The sequence below is a fragment of the Dendrobium catenatum genome, unplaced genomic scaffold (assembly GCF_001605985.2).
Source record: "Dendrobium catenatum unplaced genomic scaffold, ASM160598v2 fragScaff_scaffold_542, whole genome shotgun sequence".
Taxonomy (NCBI): domain Eukaryota; kingdom Viridiplantae; phylum Streptophyta; class Magnoliopsida; order Asparagales; family Orchidaceae; genus Dendrobium; species Dendrobium catenatum.
Genome location: NW_021319004.1, coordinates 3355105 through 3373018, shown reverse-complemented (window position 1 = coordinate 3373018; position 17914 = coordinate 3355105). Strand labels below are relative to the sequence as shown.

Genomic DNA, 17914 nt, shown 5'->3' with positions numbered 1-17914 from the left:
ATTTTGAATTATATATATATATATATATATTTTAAGAATGAGAAGAAATTATCGTAAGTTATATATTTTTTTAAGTATAAGAAAAAAAAAATTTTGTTCCACATTTTATTTCTAGTCGGGGTTTTTTTTTTCAAAATTATTACTATTATTTGTAGCTAAAAATCTTAATGATTAAATATGACATAGTTTTAAGAAAATTTGATTAGATGATCGCACCATCTATTGCTATATCTTTATAAAAAAGTGTGATTATAATAAAGATGAAATTCAACAGGAGATTTAATTCACATTTTAAAAATATATATTAATAAAATTAAAGGTTTTATCAGATTTTCAAGTTCTTTGTTATTATAATATGAGTTTATTATAGTTGATTACTCTGATTTATTGGATATTCATCAATCATTTAAAACAGTTATTTTTATAAAAATTTTAATTTTTATACTAAAAAAACTGATTCAAGAAATAGAAAAAAATTGAAATCCAAGCCTTAATTTTTTTTTTGAAAAGGAAAAAAAAATCCAAGCCTTAATATGGCGGATAGCTGGAATTCATAAATTTTCCATTTTAACTTTCAATTTGATTTTTGCCATAATGTATCCGATGTAATTATTTTAGACCCTTTTTTATTACTTTTTAAACCAACTTTTTAGCATAATATAAAAAAAAAAAATAGTATAAAATTTGTTTAAACAAGAAATCTTTTGTACTAAAAATTTGCTTTAGATGTATTGCTCTAGAAAATAGCTTTAAAAATGATAAAAAAAAGTTGTCTAAACCAAGCCTTAATTTAATTATTCATCATTTCTTTCTTTTTTTTTTAAATTGTTGCCAAGCTTAAAAAATTTAGCATAATATTTTATACGCTTTTTTTTTTGTTATATTTAGTACATGTTTTTATATTATTTTAGAGAGGAGATATGTCTGTTGGAAACATATAGATTTCATGTTATATATTTATGAGAAAATCCAAGCTCTGTTGTATTCCTTTAGATCCTCTAAAAGCTCTATTCTGGGCGGTTAATGGACCGTCCAGAAGTGAATCAAGATGCGTCAGTATACAATGATACACATCATCGTTATACAATAAAAGAGTGATACGACGTATCCTGATTAACCTCTTGACGGTGTCGAATTGCCACACAGAATAATTTCACAAGGTTCTCGCATCCACTTAACTTGGAATTTCTGACATTATAATAATATTTCTCACAAATACATGCAAAAATCTCAAATTTTTTATATGAAATATTATTTAAAGTGTATGTAGCATATAATAATATTATTCAGATAATAATATTAATTATACCCGCTTTTTTCTTATTATTAAATCTCAATTACAAATTATATAATTTAAAATTATCTGATTTTTTAAAATATTTGAATTACTTTAAAAAATATTTTTAAACATTTTTTTTTGTCATTTATTTTAGATGTTAGAATTTAGATAGTATTATATCTAGATGTCGGTAAAGTTGGCCGACATGTAGATATGATCAAAATATAACAAATTATTATTTTAAAAATTATTATTTTAAAAAATCAGTCAAAAAAATACCTAACATTACCTGCTCCTTTTTTTTTTTTAAAGTGATAACTGTTTTTCTAAATTTATCATGTGGAAAGTGATAGGTTATATATTGTTTATCTTGTTACCTGTTTATAGTTTGCTTGTGCTTTATTTTAATATTTCTGGTCTAAAGGGGGAAATTTTTTGGTTAAATTTAATTTTCTATCTGCTAAATTTGTTTAGAGATAATTGCTATAAGTGTTTTGACATATTATTTTTTATTTATCTCGAAGTAAATTTAAAGAATTTTGAGGGTTTTTTGTCTGCTCAGAATCAAAATCAAATGATAATGGTTGGAGGATTTTAGTCGGCAGATGGTGGTCGAAGTTCCGTAGTTGGGAAATAATGGTTAGGAGATTGCAGTTGGGATGGAGGCCGGTTAGAGAACGATATTCAAGCAACGGTGGGTGGTGGATTGCAGTAGGGTAATAATGATCCAATGACGACTGGCACTTGACATTGATTAGATGATGATAATTGGGCACTAGTTTGATGGCAATGGTCGTGTGTTGATCCGATAGAGCTCTCATATTGTTGAATCCTATGAGCTCTTTTGAATTTCAAGCAAATGATCGATCTATTTATAAAATTTTAGACTCGCACGCGCCATAAAAATAGTGAAGTTTCATATCCTCCGTAAAATAACTTGTATTGATTCTTTTGATCATATGTCATTCTTATAGCATTTAAGTACTTTAATCATATTAGAATTAAAAAAAAATAAATCTTAGGCTAATTAAATTTTTGCTCAGTGTTCGCATTCAAGAAGTTAACTTGTCCAGTGGTGGAAACAGCAACCAGAGTCAGCCTTAGTTACTAGCATTTCAAGGGAAAAAAAAGCAGAACTTTACATGCTAAAGGAAACTTGACTGCAAGCAAAATAAGCACGAAATCAATATCAATATCTTCTGAGAGATTTCTTTTTTTTTTTGGGAAATTTTGGGGCTTAGCCCTTCATAAATCATAAAACTTACAAGTAAAGTAAACAACGAAACTATAACTCCAAAACTCAGAACAAAAGGAGTAGTGGAGTTCTAAAAAAACTGGAAAATACAAGATATAAAAAAGGAAACAAAAGAGGCTTAAAAGCCAAAAGGACTCAGGCTGTTCTGCCAATTCACGAAAAGGGTCCATTCTCGATGGGTCTGGTCAGAACAAGAACCCCTGGTTGCCAAAAGACCGTCCAAGGGGTTAGCTGAAATATCAGCATTCATCATTGTCCTTTCAAAAAACCCCTTCCAACCAAGCAGAATGTGGATCCGAATTTCCGAATATGACCAAAAGGAGGCGTTGAGAACAGTGGTAGCAGTAAAACAGGGTAACATCCTCCAAGCGAACAACCCAGGCACCCTATAGAGGAAGTATAAATCTCGGAATGAAGCAGAAAGGGGGCAATTGATCTTCCAGTTAACAAAGCAAATCAAAACGTCGTTTGAGTTCATCGAAATGCTTCCAGTACTTGACTTTGGCAATGATAGCAAAGCGGATAGCAGAGATGATCCTAGAAGGACTTCTCCAAACCATTTCAAACCTCCTTGAATTTCTTTCACGCCATAAGAAGTAAATAGAACAACAAATAGTAAAGTAACAGAAATTTTTCTCCCAACTGCAGTAATCCAATGATTCATCAAAAATTCCAAAAACCTGCATCATGTTTGGTCTCAAAAGAAAAGATCTCAGTTGTGGTAGAAGAGAGGAAATGACAGTGAATGAAAAATCACATGTGAAGAACATGTGAGAGTGACTGTCATGACCACCATCACAAAAGGAGCAATGTGAGAAAGCGTCAATTCCTCTCAATAAGAGTTGATCTGCAGTTTTTAATTTACCAAGAATCGCCAACCAGGCATAGGCAGAGAATCGGAGGGACTTCCTCTTATGCCAAATATATTTGTGCCAAATAACTTCCTCAACTATGTTAAAGTAACTATAATAAAAGGTGGAGAAAGTGGGAGATGGAGAGCCAAGCCAGAAGACCATTGAATTCTCAGAAAAAGGCATACTCGAAATTTCGGCCACCAGCAAGTTTGGGGTGGTGGGAGGTAACAACCACCCAGAGCTAGTAGTGTAGCAGTTCACAAAAGAATCCTCAAAGTTAACGGATTGCATGATGTCTTTAAGGGATTTGCCATTACACCAATGATCCCATTCCATAGAAAACTTGCAGTTATAGGATAAGGAGAAAGAGAAATTCCTTTTAATGGCAAGAGCAGTGTGGTGAATTTTCTTCCAGAATTTCGAAGAAGTAGCCTTTATGGGTCTCCACGGAGAAATATATTTGTTTCTGAGAGATTTCTTACATGCTCTGCTTACGTTGTCATTTTGGGCCCAGGTTTTGTCTGCTGGTCAGATAGCTCCAGCTGCACCTGAATGGCAACACTATGGTCCATTTAGCATGTACTGGGAATCTTTTCCTCTCTGTATTGGAGCCAGCTTATAATACTTGGAAATTACTTTTTTTTCTTAAACCATAAAAACCCCGATCAACCTAGCATGCAACCCACATAAATTTATACGGGCCAACACTTAAGGCTTTCACTGCTTGCCAAGAAATTCGAACCAAGGACCTGGTTGCTCAACCGGCTCTTCACCACCCGGACAAACAATGGTTGGTCTTGGAAAGTACTTCAAATAGATAGAGGTATATTTTGTTATTTTCTGATAAATCATGTGAAGCATGAGGGCAGCTGAGATCAATTATAACAGCTCGTATGATTGAGCTATTATTATGTGCGGATATTAAATGATTCTTCCGTCCATTTACGTGCTTGGTATCGAGCAGTATCAAGCTTGATACCGAGCGCGATACATTTTTGAGTTGACGTGACGTATTTTTATTGATCTCCGAACACTCCGGACTCCGCACAGAATAAAAATTCTGTCTGATCAGCTTCATGTGACTTCTTTCTGCTAGCAATTAATCCATTTGTTGCATGAGAAAGCAATTTCAGATGAAATTTTTTGTAACAAACTTGCAGACCATGATGAGAATGAAGTCAAAAGTGGATGGCTAGAGCAATAGCATTTACAAATCAATAAATAAAAATTGATCATTTACATTCTTTGGAGTCATTGATGCTATTTGGATTTCATTTGTTAGCATCTACATGAACATATTGCCTCAACATGCAATGAAAAAAGTCCAAATAAATGTTGGAAAGAATAAAGGGATTGCTACACGAGAAATTATTGTGCGAAGACCGGACATAAAACGCTGTCCAGAGACCAACCAGAATGTGCCACATCAGTTGTACCAAGCGCAGAGATGACGGGAAGCATTTGGTTGATCTCCGGACGGCATTCGGTGTCCGCACATAATAAATTCTCTTGGCATCAACTTCACAAACATGTACCAAAATTTTGGTTGATGTATGTCATTCTCGATCCCCGATCGCGGTGAAAGTCATTGAGGCATTAGATGTAGTGGATGAAGATGATGCAGTGAGTTCGATAGCCTTCTTCCTTCCAATCTTCATTTGAGTGAAGTCTGAAATAAGACCAGGTGTGGTGATCTTGATCGACTCGACGTCTTTGACGCCGGTCAGCATATTAAAAACAGTGGACATGGAGGGTCGAAGCCCTGCCTCATCTTGGGTGCACATAAGGCCAATTTTCAAAAATCTGCATGCTTGCTCGGTGTCCAGGTCATTGGACAGTGTTGCATCTATTATCCTTTCAAGCTCTCCTTTCTCATAAAGTGCCCATGTCTGCAAAATGAGAACCGCATCAATAACATCTGGGTAGTGTAGAAGTGTTACTATGTTCCAGCGGCTCACAAACAAGCAATCAGAAATGAGTTTTTTAAAAAGAAAGTCATCAAATGAGGCTTCCTTTGGAACGGTTTTCTTAATGCTACTTAAAGCAGCTTTTTAGTACAAAAATTAAAATTTTTTACTAAAAAACTGTTTTAGGAAGCAATAAGAAAGCCATCCCAAACGAAGCCTAAGTAAAAAAACAATACAATAATAGCAGGTATAATTTTTAGTAGACCAGATGCTTCCATATACATATTTTGATAGTATTTAGTGGAGAAACAAATTAGAAAAGAAATTAATCATTATAACACCATTAAGCATTACACACTAATTGTAGGCAATATCTAAATTTAAAAAGAAAAAAGAACTATGTTATACAAACCATGAATTAGATGGGCTGAAACTAAATTTCGAGTTTGTTTCTTTAAAGCAAAAGATGAAAAAAATTTGTTCCAACGAAAGTGAAATAATAAGAAAGAATACCCCAAAGAAAACAGAGCTAAACTAAAGGACAAAGTTGACAAAAAGCAAGACAAAACAGTAGAGAAGCTCTAGAATAATATCAAGACCAATCCTTCTCAACAACAAACTCAAGAGAAGTCCACCAAACATAAAGCATGGATGAATATGGATCAGAAAAGAATCAACTTCAAACATGCTCAATATTGAGAAACCAAAGCTTTTCTTAATAACTGTAGAATATCCTTCCTTTACTTACAGTAGCTATATGTACGCTCTAGTCTTTTTTCTTTTTTTTTGGACATTTAGGCCATTTAAGGCAAACTCTCACACACAACGCATACACAAAGACTTGAACACAAGACCTCTTGGTTGGAAGCATAAGCTCTCAACCATCAGGCCAAGGTGAGCTGTGTACGCTCTAGTATCAAAAGAGTTTGTAAAAATATTACAAAGGTACTTCTGTACTGCTATAACAGAAAAGGTAATAGAGAGCAGTGGTGTCCAAAACAAAATAACAGAAATAATAAATTGTGCCTTCATGTGTTACTATGCTATGATGTCCCACATAAAAAAAAAATGCTATGATGTCCCACATCAGAAGAATAATAGCCAAATCCAAAACACCCAACTCAGAGCCAATGCCCATAAGCCATCTGGACTCCAGCAAATCAAATACTATCTGAAGCAAGAGAATAAGGACACCAATAGAAGCCAAATTTCAGGAATCTGACCAAGAGAATCAAGAGAACAAGGACACCAATAGGAAGTTTCTATTTATTTAAAAAGATTCTTAAATTATGTTTATTCTGATTAAGAAGGTTCTATTTGTATTAGTGTTCTAGGGCTATTTACGTGGGAGTTTGTGTATGGTTTAGGGAGAGATGTTGCTGAATTTATTTTCCTAGTGTTTATTGTGAGTTCCTAACGGCGTCTAAGATTTGTGGTTGAGCTGATCAATCTCTTGAATTGTAAATCATTTGTATCTTGTTTTCTCTTATTGAAATTTTTATAAAAAAATCAGCCCTATCTTTGCATTCCTATGCTGTTTTTTCTCTTTTATTTGTTGTTTTTACTTCCAAGGTGTATCAGAAACACCTTTCGAATTCTCTTCAGAACAACAACTCTTTGATTTAGAGTCCATCAATTACCATATTTCAAAATATAAAGATTATAGGAATCGTTGTGCATAACAGCAAAGTATTAATCTCAAAGATGATATATTTGATGTTGGAGCTATGGATCTTCCTAGCACTGGTATCTCCAATATATATAACGATAGTCCTATTGATTCATCTAACAAGTCCAAATTGGACGAAGTTCTCACAAATCCAGCTTGACTAGATCATTTTCTTTTCCTATGCTAAACTTCTTCCCCGCTATCATCTGATCAGTCATTCTTCTCCTACTACATGTGCTTACTTCTGCTAAGCTCTTTAGCATATATTTCAATTTAAAACTACTAGAAACTTCATCGTCAATTTAACTCCCTCTGCTCAGATTTGAAGTGCTTTCATGAAAGGAGCCCAATTACTATGCCTACAAAAGAAGCTTCCTTCAGTCAAAGCAGGTTTCATGTCTTCTAGTTGGAATTTTTCCTCACAATTTTCCAGTTTATAGAGACACTCAAAGATAACAATCTATGATTTACAACTACTTGAAAGGAAATCCCTTAGACCCAAGCCTGCTTTTGGAAGCTAATCTTGTTCAAAAAGATCTATCTCTTGAAGATGATAGTGAACTGGCTTTCAAATGGGGAAGCACGGTTTATTTAGTAACAGGCAGGAACAGGACATCTCCAAGTTCCCAGCCACAAACAAACTCTCACTTAAAGGTAATTCATTCCATTTTTTTTAATTCATTTGATGCTATTATAGGTTTTGTGCATCTTTTGTAACTTACCATTATGATGCTGATGACCACTTTCAGAAAAAATATATACAACATTAATGGCTGCTAGTACAGGTTCTTGATGCTTCTTTTGTATCTTATTTATTAGAGCAAGAATAACTTCTAGACCCTAAGATAACAAATCAAAACCTCAAGATTCAATTGTATTGTCATATGAACTATCGAAAGTGCACATGGCATTGAGCATTGTACATTTTAAGAAGCCAGATATATCAACATAGATCTACTCTAAACTAGAGCCGATAAAAAAATACCTGAAACTTGAAAGTTGCTTGAAATTTAAAAATCTTTTAGATGAATGGAAATTGATTCAAACCTACTTGACTTCAGCTTTTTAGCTTTGGTTGCTCAATAGAAATCCATTTCAAGTCTGCTTAAAGTTTAAGATTGCTTGTTCAAACTCTGACTCAAGCCGTCCCTATACAACAATAACAACATCAAGTCTTTGTCCCACTACGTGGAGAATGGATTCATGTCATAATTATTCGACAAGTTTTACACTGGTTGTCGCCTATCGACTACCTAACGCAACCCTCCACTTTTTTCATCCAGGACTTGGGACCTGGCAATGACAGTGTTTCTATATTAATAATTATTTAATACATTTAATGCATAGTACAAATAAATTATTATTTTATGTATTGACTAGTATTTTATAATGCTTGCAAAAGTGCATGATGGGTTTTGTCCATCCCTCCAAAACTTTGTGTTCATCCTAATTTCAAATCAACTCAAATTTGTTTTGAGGTCAAGTTTGGGTCAAGCTAACTCAAACTCTAACTCATTATCAAACTTACATCACCCTCATAAAATGCTGGTTCTAACAGGTAGCATGTACATCATTTTAAAAGCGAGATTGCACTATTTGCTTAAGATGTCATTCATGTCTCTTATATAATATATAGTACTAATTAGGATGTAATATTTCTTAGAAAAACTAGATGCCAAAATAAATTGAATGATAAAAATCTAAAATGTAATGATAAACGATCATCAAACTTTTCATCAAGAAAAGGGATGAATTTATGATGAAAATAAGCAGTGGAGGCCTTAAGACTTACCCTATCAAGAAGAAATTGTTCTTCATCAGGCAGTCTTGTGTTTGTATGACTTCTGCCGCTAACTATTTCCAAAAGAAGAACTCCAAAGCTGTAAATATCTGACTTTCGTGTAACCTGCCCACGGATGGCATACTCAGGTGCCAAGTATCCTCTGATAGAACATTATAAGTACTTCAGTGACGAATAATTAAGAATATCCCTAAGAATATCACCTTTAATATTGCTCAACTGCTAGAATTATTTTCAATATTCAGCTTCCCAAAAACATGCAAAAAGTAGGAATGGTCTATTCCTTTTGCAACTTTGAATTGGCATTCATGGTTGTTCATGAACATCACAAGTACTAGACCTAGATGAAAAACCTTTTGGACCAGAAATTGCCGTAAATAAACAAGCTCAGATCCCCATAAACATGCAAAAAAAGTGGGACCAGCAAAATCCTTTGCAAGTTTCAATTGACATTTCATACTTTTCCATGATCAGACCAAGAATTTCCGTAAACAAAAAAGAAAAAAACTCACGCTGTTCCTGCAACTCTGGTACTGACATGTGTTGCATTTGGTGGTAACAGTTTTGCCAAACCAAAATCTGATATTTTTGGAGTGAAATCCTTGTCAAGAAGAATATTGCTTGCTTTTATATCACGATGAACAATATGGGGCTCAACTTCCTCATGAAGGAATGCAAGACCACGTGCGACACCGATGCAGATTTTACATCTTGTTCTCCAGCTAAGCTGAATGTTGCTGTGGTTTGAACCTACTTGCCAGGAAAAAAATAAAGCAATCAATCTATGAGACATTGCAAAAACAGAAAACATATTCTTCATGCAACGGTAAAAGAATCGTTTTTAGGAATTAAATTACCGAGAAGAGTTTGGGCTAGACTATTGTTCTCAAGATAATTGTAGACAAGTATTCTTGAGTTTCCTTCCATGCATACACCATAGAGCTTAACAAGGTTCTCATGAACTATATCTGAAATTGCCGTAATCTCTGATAAGAATTCCCTTGCTCCTTGTGTTGACTCACTGGAAAGAACCTTTAAAGCTACCTTGGTCCCATTCTTAAGTATTCCCTACACAAACCAATAACAACAATAAAAATGTCTAAAAATTTAATACTTCCATTTTGATTTTTGTCAGATAAGATAGTCACCTTGTAGACTGATCCAAAGCCGCCCTCACCAATTTTATTTCCTGGGAAGAAGTCTTCAGTGGCCACTCTTAATTCCTTGAGAGAATACAACTTAACATTTCCTGCAGCTGACATATATAAAAGCAGACTGAAATCATTTATTTCCAAAGAATGATTGATATTCTAATAAAGAAACAATTTAATAAATGCAATAGAATCATCAAATTCCACAAAATATAGAATTGAAATGCAGTAGTTCATTTCCTGATGTGCAGCTGGAGATAACATGCTTACCTTCGCCAAGTTGGAGAGTTTGTTCCTCTGATGTACCTTTGGTTCGACAAAAGACTAGGCAACAACCCATTAATGATTAATTGAGTAGCTAAATACCGCTTCTAAGCCTATAAGAATTGCAAAATCGTTATCAAGAGATTGAGACCAGCATTTATGAGCACAATTGCTTGACTATGTAATTATAAATAATTAATTTGACAAAGAGTTTCCTGCGAAAATACAAACAGAATCAATGCTAAAAGATACTCAAATGTTCTATGAAAATGAGTGCTAGACATTCATGGTTTCATGATCAGCCGATTACTTTAGTTTTGTACCAAATGATGAGCCCAGAAGCAGTATTATCATAAAGGAATGTTTCTTGGGAATAAAACTTGAAGAAGATTTTTGTTCCATTTGAACGTCTATGCCCTCAATCTACAAATGTGAAACGGTGAGATTTAGAAAACAACTTTGATCTACATCATCAAAGAAGGTAATAAGGTTATGGTGTATTTTAAATCAAAAAATAGTTCCTACAATAACCTTAATTTAAATGCTGGAAAAACAAGAGCACAAAAACAAATGCATGCATAGTAGAAATCCCAAAAAACTTCATTAATTGTCCATTTTTTATGTATATGATTTGACTTTAAATCAAAGAACATTAACCAATGCCTTGAATTTCTCTTTTTCAATCTACTACTCCTGAATTCACATCAAATACACCATTTGCGAATTTTTTAAGCAATCATCATAATCTTCTATTGTAAGCTATAATTGGTGGTGAAATATCCCCAACACTAATGGCGGATATACGAGGCACCTTGTGCAATTGTGCAATGGCTAGATAAGCTGTACATGATGAGTCATGGGAATCTCTACAAAAAGTTCAACAATTATACTAAAATCTGTTGAACAAATATCAATTGAATTATTAGTTAAAGATAAATATTTAAGTCAAGATGAAAAGATTTAAATCTCAAAGTTTACAACCATCAAAAACACATTGTTTATAGTATGATGATCAATTTAAATTATGGACTTCTGTTAATTTACAATTTGAATATAAACTTAGAATTTTAATTCTCTATTTTTAATTTTAGGTATAATTAGTTAGTCGATTTAGCAACCTTTTATGTGCCTGCAATATTATAGGCTACAATTTTGGTCCTATAATGTTATCCGTTATATAACTAGGTTAGCGTACAGTGGCTCAGCTGGGTGCAGATAAGGCTGGGACAAGTGTGATAGCTTGCGATGAGCAGGATGCGATACATGCGTAGCGTGGCTTATGTTAAGTGGGACGTGTGGCACATATGAGTGGATGTAGAGCAGGATGTGATGGAGTGGTCAAAGTGGGATACAGTGATGACAGAATGGTTGTGGTGCAGGTAACGAACATCCAGATGGAAGAGATGGTGCATACAAACTAAGGACAAGAATGAGAGATAGTCTGGAAGGGTGGGGATGGAGGTTAGGGAAATCACCCTTACTCTAATACTAATTTCAAGGGAAAAGAACTTGATTAATTTTTAAATAGATATTGTATATAGGCAAAATAAAAATAATAGAAAATGAGTGAATTACTCAATTAATAGTGAGGATATTATCAATCAAGAGAACATACAACAACAACAAGCCTTTATCCCACTACATAGGGTTGGCTGTATGAATCTTTTTTCTCTATTGTGTCCTATTAAGAGTCAAATTCTCATTTAAATCTAATAAAAAAATATCATTTCTAATATTTTCTAACAAGTCTTTTTAGGTCTATCTATACCTTTCTTAACATAGGTCAAATCTAAAACATATACTCCCCTAATCGGATCATCAGAAGGCCGACATTTTACATGACCAAACTATCTAAAGCTACTCTCTCTAATCTTATCTACCACTAGAACTATTCCAATCTTTTCACAGATATACTCGTTTCACATTTTGTCTATAAGAGTAAAGTCACTCATCCACTTGAGCGTCCTCATCTCTGCAACACTTAACTTAATTTTATGCTTCTCTTTTAATGGTCAACATTTTATGCTGTAAAGCATTGTAGATCTCACCACCATCTTATAGAATTTTCCCTTAAGCTTGATGGGTACTTTTCTATCACATAACATACAGGATGCATTCCTCCACTTCAACCATCCAATTTGAATTCTACTAATAATATCTCAATCTATTTTACCATCACTTTGAGCAATAGATCTGAGATATCTAAAAAATGTGCTTTTATTAATGACTTGATCACCCAAAGTCACAACCCCCCCCCCCCAAACTAGATTTATTATTACTAAAACTATATTCTATGTATTCGGTTTTAGATCTACTCAAATGAAAACCTTTAGACTCGAATGTTGACCTCCATAGATTAAATTTACCTTCAACACCCTCTCTAGTCTTATCAACAAGAAGAATATTATCATCAAAAAGCATACGCTGGGATACATCCTCTAGCAAATGTTTAGTAAGAACATCCATTACTAAAGCAAAAAGATATGGGCTTAATGCTGATCCTTGATGTAATCCACCTAAAATAGGAAAATATTTTGGTCAAACCACCTTGTGTTTTGTGTTTGAACACAAGCAATAGCACTAGCATACATATCCTTAAATATGAGCATTATTAACCCCTTTCTTTTACAAAACTCTCCATAGCCTTCCTCTTAGAACTTTGTCATATGTTTTCTCTAAATCAATAAATATAATATGTAGATCCTCCTTATTCTCTCTATACTTATCCATCAAAACTCTCAATAAATGTATAGCTTCCATGGTAGACCTACCCGGCATTAATCCAAATTAATTTTTAGAAACATTAGTATCACGTCGTAACCTATGCTCGATAAATTGAAAAATTATTTTGTGCAGATGCCGAACGCGGTCCGGAGACCAACGAGAATGCGCCACATCACCTCTGTGTTCGGTACTGTTGACATGGCGCATTCTGATTGGTCTCCGGATGGCGTTCTGCATCCGGTCTCCGCACAAAATAATTTCTTCAATAAATCTCTCACATAGTTTAAAACTATGACACATTTACCAAATTCCTCTACAATTTGCACACTCTTATGCATCACTTTTATTCTTAAAAATAGAAATCAACGCACTACTATACTCATATGACATCTTTTTAGTCTTTAAAATAGTATTGAAAAGTTTTGTAAGCAAAAAAAAAAAATCATCTTCTATGCTTTTAAACACCTCTATTGAAATATCATCAGGTCCAACAACTTTTCTAAACTTCATTTTTGTAAAGCTTCTCTAACTTTAATTTTACTAATACGCCGATAAAAATAAAAATATTTATTTCATTTAGGGTGTTAAGGTCAAAAAAGTCAATAATGCATAATAAATGTAGAATATTTTAATTTATTAATTCACATATAACTGAGCAGAAGATCCTCTAGGGGCGTAAATAAATGACTTGAACCGAAAAATCTAGTTTTTAGTTGACCCATTTAATAAACGAGTCGATTTTGGGTCTAAAATTCATCTCATTTATTAAACTGGTGGGTTTGATTTGACTTGTAAACCCAATTTTGACTTGAAAGTAACCCATTTAATTTTTTTCTCTTAAATTATTTTGCTTGTTGGTATGATCTTCCTATTTTTCTTTCAAGTAAACTAAGCTTTATAGTTAACAAATTATTAAAAAAAATTGTAACCAAAACAACTTATCAGGATATTCAGGTTGCCAATGGGTCGGGTTCAAGTTGATTGGATTCGGGTCGGATCCAAATTCGATTCGTTAACCCGTTTTGAGACCCCTAACACCCTCATCACCAAGTCATTAAACTATTAACAAAGGACCAACCACCCAACACTATAGTTGTTTGCCGTCAATGACCCATTGAGTCAAACACATTGGAATATTGTTAAACACCACTCAAAGTTATCACAAATGGGTGATCAAAGGCAACAACAAGAGTGGTTAGGCAACAATTATAATGGAATGGTAGTGTTATAAGGACTTATTTAAGAAGGTATTTTGGTCTTAGGATAACATAAATATTTTTTTACCAAATAAACAGCACCAATTATCCATGCCAAGCATACTTTTCAATCCTTTAAGCAATATTACCTATTTATCAGCATTCATCAAAGATCTCACATGTGAATGTAATTGCAAAAAAGCAGTGTGGTGTCCAACTATCAATCTCCAAGATAGACTTCCTATCATCCAATTCCCCAACATCCAATTCCCCAACATGTCTACACTCATATCCCACTAAGCCAACATTATATCCACATCAATAACAATTCATCCACTAAATTTGTAGTAGTTCTTAAGTGCCTAAAAATAATCTTTTTGTTTTTTTTTTCGAGTACTCACTTCCTAAATTTACCAATTATTTATTAACTACTTTAAATGAATGTTCCCTAACTGTATTAGCAACTGAAATTTTAGACATCTCAATCAGAACATTTATATCTTGGCTCTATTTTCCTAATGATATGAGGGTATTGACCAATTATGCAATCATGTTTGCACAATTAATACTAAATCTCTATAAAACATTATGTGAATTCTTGTTCTACAATATCAAAGGTTCATGGTTCACTGATCCCCAAAAATTTCATACCAAGGATCTTTTCAACAACACTAACTTCCTTCATGTAAGACTTCATAATCATGTATGGACATTATTTGTTTATACATAATCAAAATTTCAACCTTTTTTTTCAAACCAATAAATAGTGGCGGGAGGCGAACCCTCACCTCAAACTTTACGAGATGAAAAAATAACTACCAATACATTGGTTGAGTTGTGTTACCTCTCCTATTTAAAAGATGAGATCAGCGAATCAAATATCACTTTAAAAGCATCATTTATATTTGTGTTTACTACATAGCTTCTATATATCATGCAAAAAAAATTAATATTGTGTTAGAATTTCTAGCATTGTCAAATCAATCATACTAAAACCATGAAATCTATTTTTAACATGTATATATCAAAAAAAAATTCTCCAACAAGTAAAACATGTGGTTCTCATCATAATTTATTAACTCGTATGTTGTAACATGAGCAAGTCCATCCATTAATCTCAATGCATAAACACACTTTTGACATTTAACTACTCTAGTTCTATATCAAACTTCGCCTACATAATATATAACATCCTGAATATAGTGTGTTTCACAGCTCTCGAAAAATACTACGACATTCTAGTTACTTTTATGGGAACCCTTTTTAATATAACATGAATCACGAAAAGAATTTTCAAATGCAACTAATATGATTCATAACATAAACACATGAAAAGAAAATTGGTGATTTAAACATCATAAGCCACTAAATAATTCAACCACTTGATTTCTTTAAATATAAATAGGAACTACTAGAATTACACGTGATTAGGAAAAATCCAAAAACATTAAATTAGGTCACACAAACTTGCAAGTCTACAACCATACGCAAATAATGCAACCAGGAAGAACTTGTAAGAGGCGTCAACAAGAATATTCAATGACATTCCAAATGCCACCGAAACCACCACCATTCAAAACCTCCACTAGAATCGAAGCAATACCCAAATTAAATTCACAAAAAATACACAGTAAAATGGAAACTGCAACTTCGATGAACCACAATAAGAGGAACTGCAAATAGCAATTAAACATAATGCCAACAAAATAAATTCAATAGCACCATCCAAAGCATAAGTCTAAATGGATAAAGCCAACACTGTCGCCTAAGCAATAACTCCAATTTCCACTATCATAAGAAAAGTCTCAACACGAAGTGTAAAATAGATGAGGACCCTCATCTTGCGCTTGGCTTAAGTACTTAATCAAGTTCAACCTAAACTACGATCTAACCTAAAGCTATAAATAAAACTCAACCGTCATTCCACCATCATCACTGGTATGTTCTTAACTGTACAAATAACAAATAAATCTTGCACAGATCATTGCTTGATGTCAATTATGGTGTATATTGCCAACTACCATATGCATATCAAGCTTCACCTGCACCTATGATATCTTCATGCTTGAAGGCATCATCTATATTTTCAGATTAACAGCACACCAAACGCAGCATCTTTGTTGATTACTACTTTTTGTAGTATTGGATACCAAAGCCCATAATCCTTCATTTCTTTTTTCTATCCACTAAAAAACACTTTTAGATACAACCATAGGTTGGTATAATCCCTTTTCCTCTGCTTCCATGTTCTTCTACTCCTCTGAAGTATATGAACATGAGCAACAAACTTAAGAAAATTAAAAACGGTCACCATCTTCAGTGCAAATATTCATCTCCCAGCATGAAGAACAACGTACAAAACATAAATCGGCAATCTTTCAAGTCACTCATCCATCAACGAAATAAAAGGGCATCTCTTTGTTATTCTAAAAATTCGTCCAGTTAGGTCGGTCAATTTGATCACGACACCTTTTCAAAACTCGAACGTAAAACAAAAAGAAATTAGAACAAATACGAAAGCATTTGCATCAAAGTGGTTAAAGAGGTTGAAACTACAGCTACATTTTCCCTCGCAAATAGGCAATCTGAAAGCAGAACACATCAAAAAAAGAAACCAGCTGCATGCAGAGAGATCTCAGAACCAAACGCATACCTCCAAATCAAAACTATGTCTCCCAATAGGTCTCGTGTTCCAAGCAGTAACTATTCCACGATCCCTTACTAGAAAGAACCAGCAACAAAGCCCGCAAATAGAGCAACAACCAGAAGTAAACCAAAGCAGACAGATACTTCCCCTGATAAAACCTTAACCGCCGAAGAATTTAAGCGAGGTCGAGAGCAGCCAACGGCTGCGGCGATGGCGATGGCGAAGGTTATGAAAAGCGAGCTCAGAATCTCAGATCCTAACGTGTGAAAGGACGACGAAGAGAAGAAGACGGGTCGAAACACGGGCCGAATATAACGATAATGGGCCCACGAGCCCGCCAGTTGGCAACTTGTTCGTCCAGGAAGCCAATTTTGTGAGAGCCCGAAACGACCCGACGACTTGTATTAATTAACATTTGTTGAAAACTAGTTAAACCTAATCGCACAATCCTAGCCGTTCGATTCTATTATAATAGCATCAGCGAGATGTCTCACTCTTATGGAAAGCATGTGATTTGGTAAGTTGACGTTCGTACGAAATGTTATAAAATTACGCGTAGAATACTCTATTCTTTTTAATTGAAGAGAGAGAGATATTTATATATATTCAAAATATTATGATTTATATATTTAACTTCGAAATTTAATTATTTATATTATCTAATACAGCTGAGAAACTCGTTATAGGAGATTAGGACGGGCTATAGGATCGAGTAGGGGTGTCAATTTCGGGTCATGGGTCAGGTTCGGGTTAAACCCGAAACCGACCCGGTACTATTTGGGTTCGGGTCGACCCGACCCGTTTTTGCAAACGGGTTGATTTTCTGGAACCGAACTCGCGTGACTGCGGTCTGCTAGACGCGGGACACCGCAGCGGAAGCCGGCGACAGCGTGACGCGGGACGTCGGGACGCGCGACAAGACGCGCGAGACGCTGGACGCCGGACGTAACGCGATGTTGGCCAGCCTGGCCTTGGGACGCTTCACCACGCGACGGGGCGGGGACATTTTGGGTCATTCCCGGGTCAACTCTACCCGATTTTTCAAACGGATCGGTTTTTCGAACCCAAACCTAACCTGCTTCGGATTCGAGTCCACTCAAACCCGAAATTTTAGTGTCAGGTTCGGGTCAGATTTTCGAGTCAGGTCCAATATTGACAACTCTAGGA

General features: G+C 34.4%; 1 protein-coding gene across 3 annotated transcripts; it reads right to left on the bottom strand.

The window, feature by feature from the left end:
* Positions 1-4581: 4581 nt before the first annotated feature.
* LOC110108300 (cold-responsive protein kinase 1-like) lies at positions 4582-17045 on the bottom strand. Of its 3 annotated transcripts, none has more exons than XM_020838890.2 (8): positions 16754-17045; positions 10491-10603; positions 10187-10293; positions 9914-10020; positions 9623-9833; positions 9278-9515; positions 8757-8907; positions 4582-5277 (listed from the first exon to the last, which is right to left on the bottom strand). In XM_020838890.2, the coding sequence occupies exons 3-8, from the start codon at positions 10254-10256 to the stop codon at positions 4945-4947; spliced, it is 1110 nt and encodes a 369-aa protein (XP_020694549.1). In that variant the 5' UTR covers positions 10257-10293; positions 10491-10603; positions 16754-17045; the 3' UTR covers positions 4582-4944. The 3 variants fall into 3 exon arrangements, with proteins under 3 accessions (XP_020694549.1, XP_020694553.1, XP_020694539.1); XM_020838894.2 differs by having other exon boundaries at positions 10504-10603; XM_020838880.2 differs by lacking the exon at positions 10491-10603.
* Between the last annotated feature and the right edge of the window lie 869 nt (positions 17046-17914).

Bases quoted from the DNA above. Each gene is read 5' to 3' on its own strand.
- LOC110108300 (XM_020838890.2), bottom strand. From the start codon at position 10,256: ATGGGTTGTTGCCTAGTCTTTTGTCGAACCAAAGGTACATCAGAGGAA. The intron at 10,021-10,186 runs GTAAGCATGTTA...TATATATGTCAG, and splicing joins AACTCTCCAACTTGGCGAAG to CTGCAGGAAATGTTAAGTTG. The intron at 8,908-9,277 runs GTGAGTTTTTTT...ATGTTCTATCAG, and splicing joins ACCAGAGTTGCAGGAACAGC to AGGATACTTGGCACCTGAGT.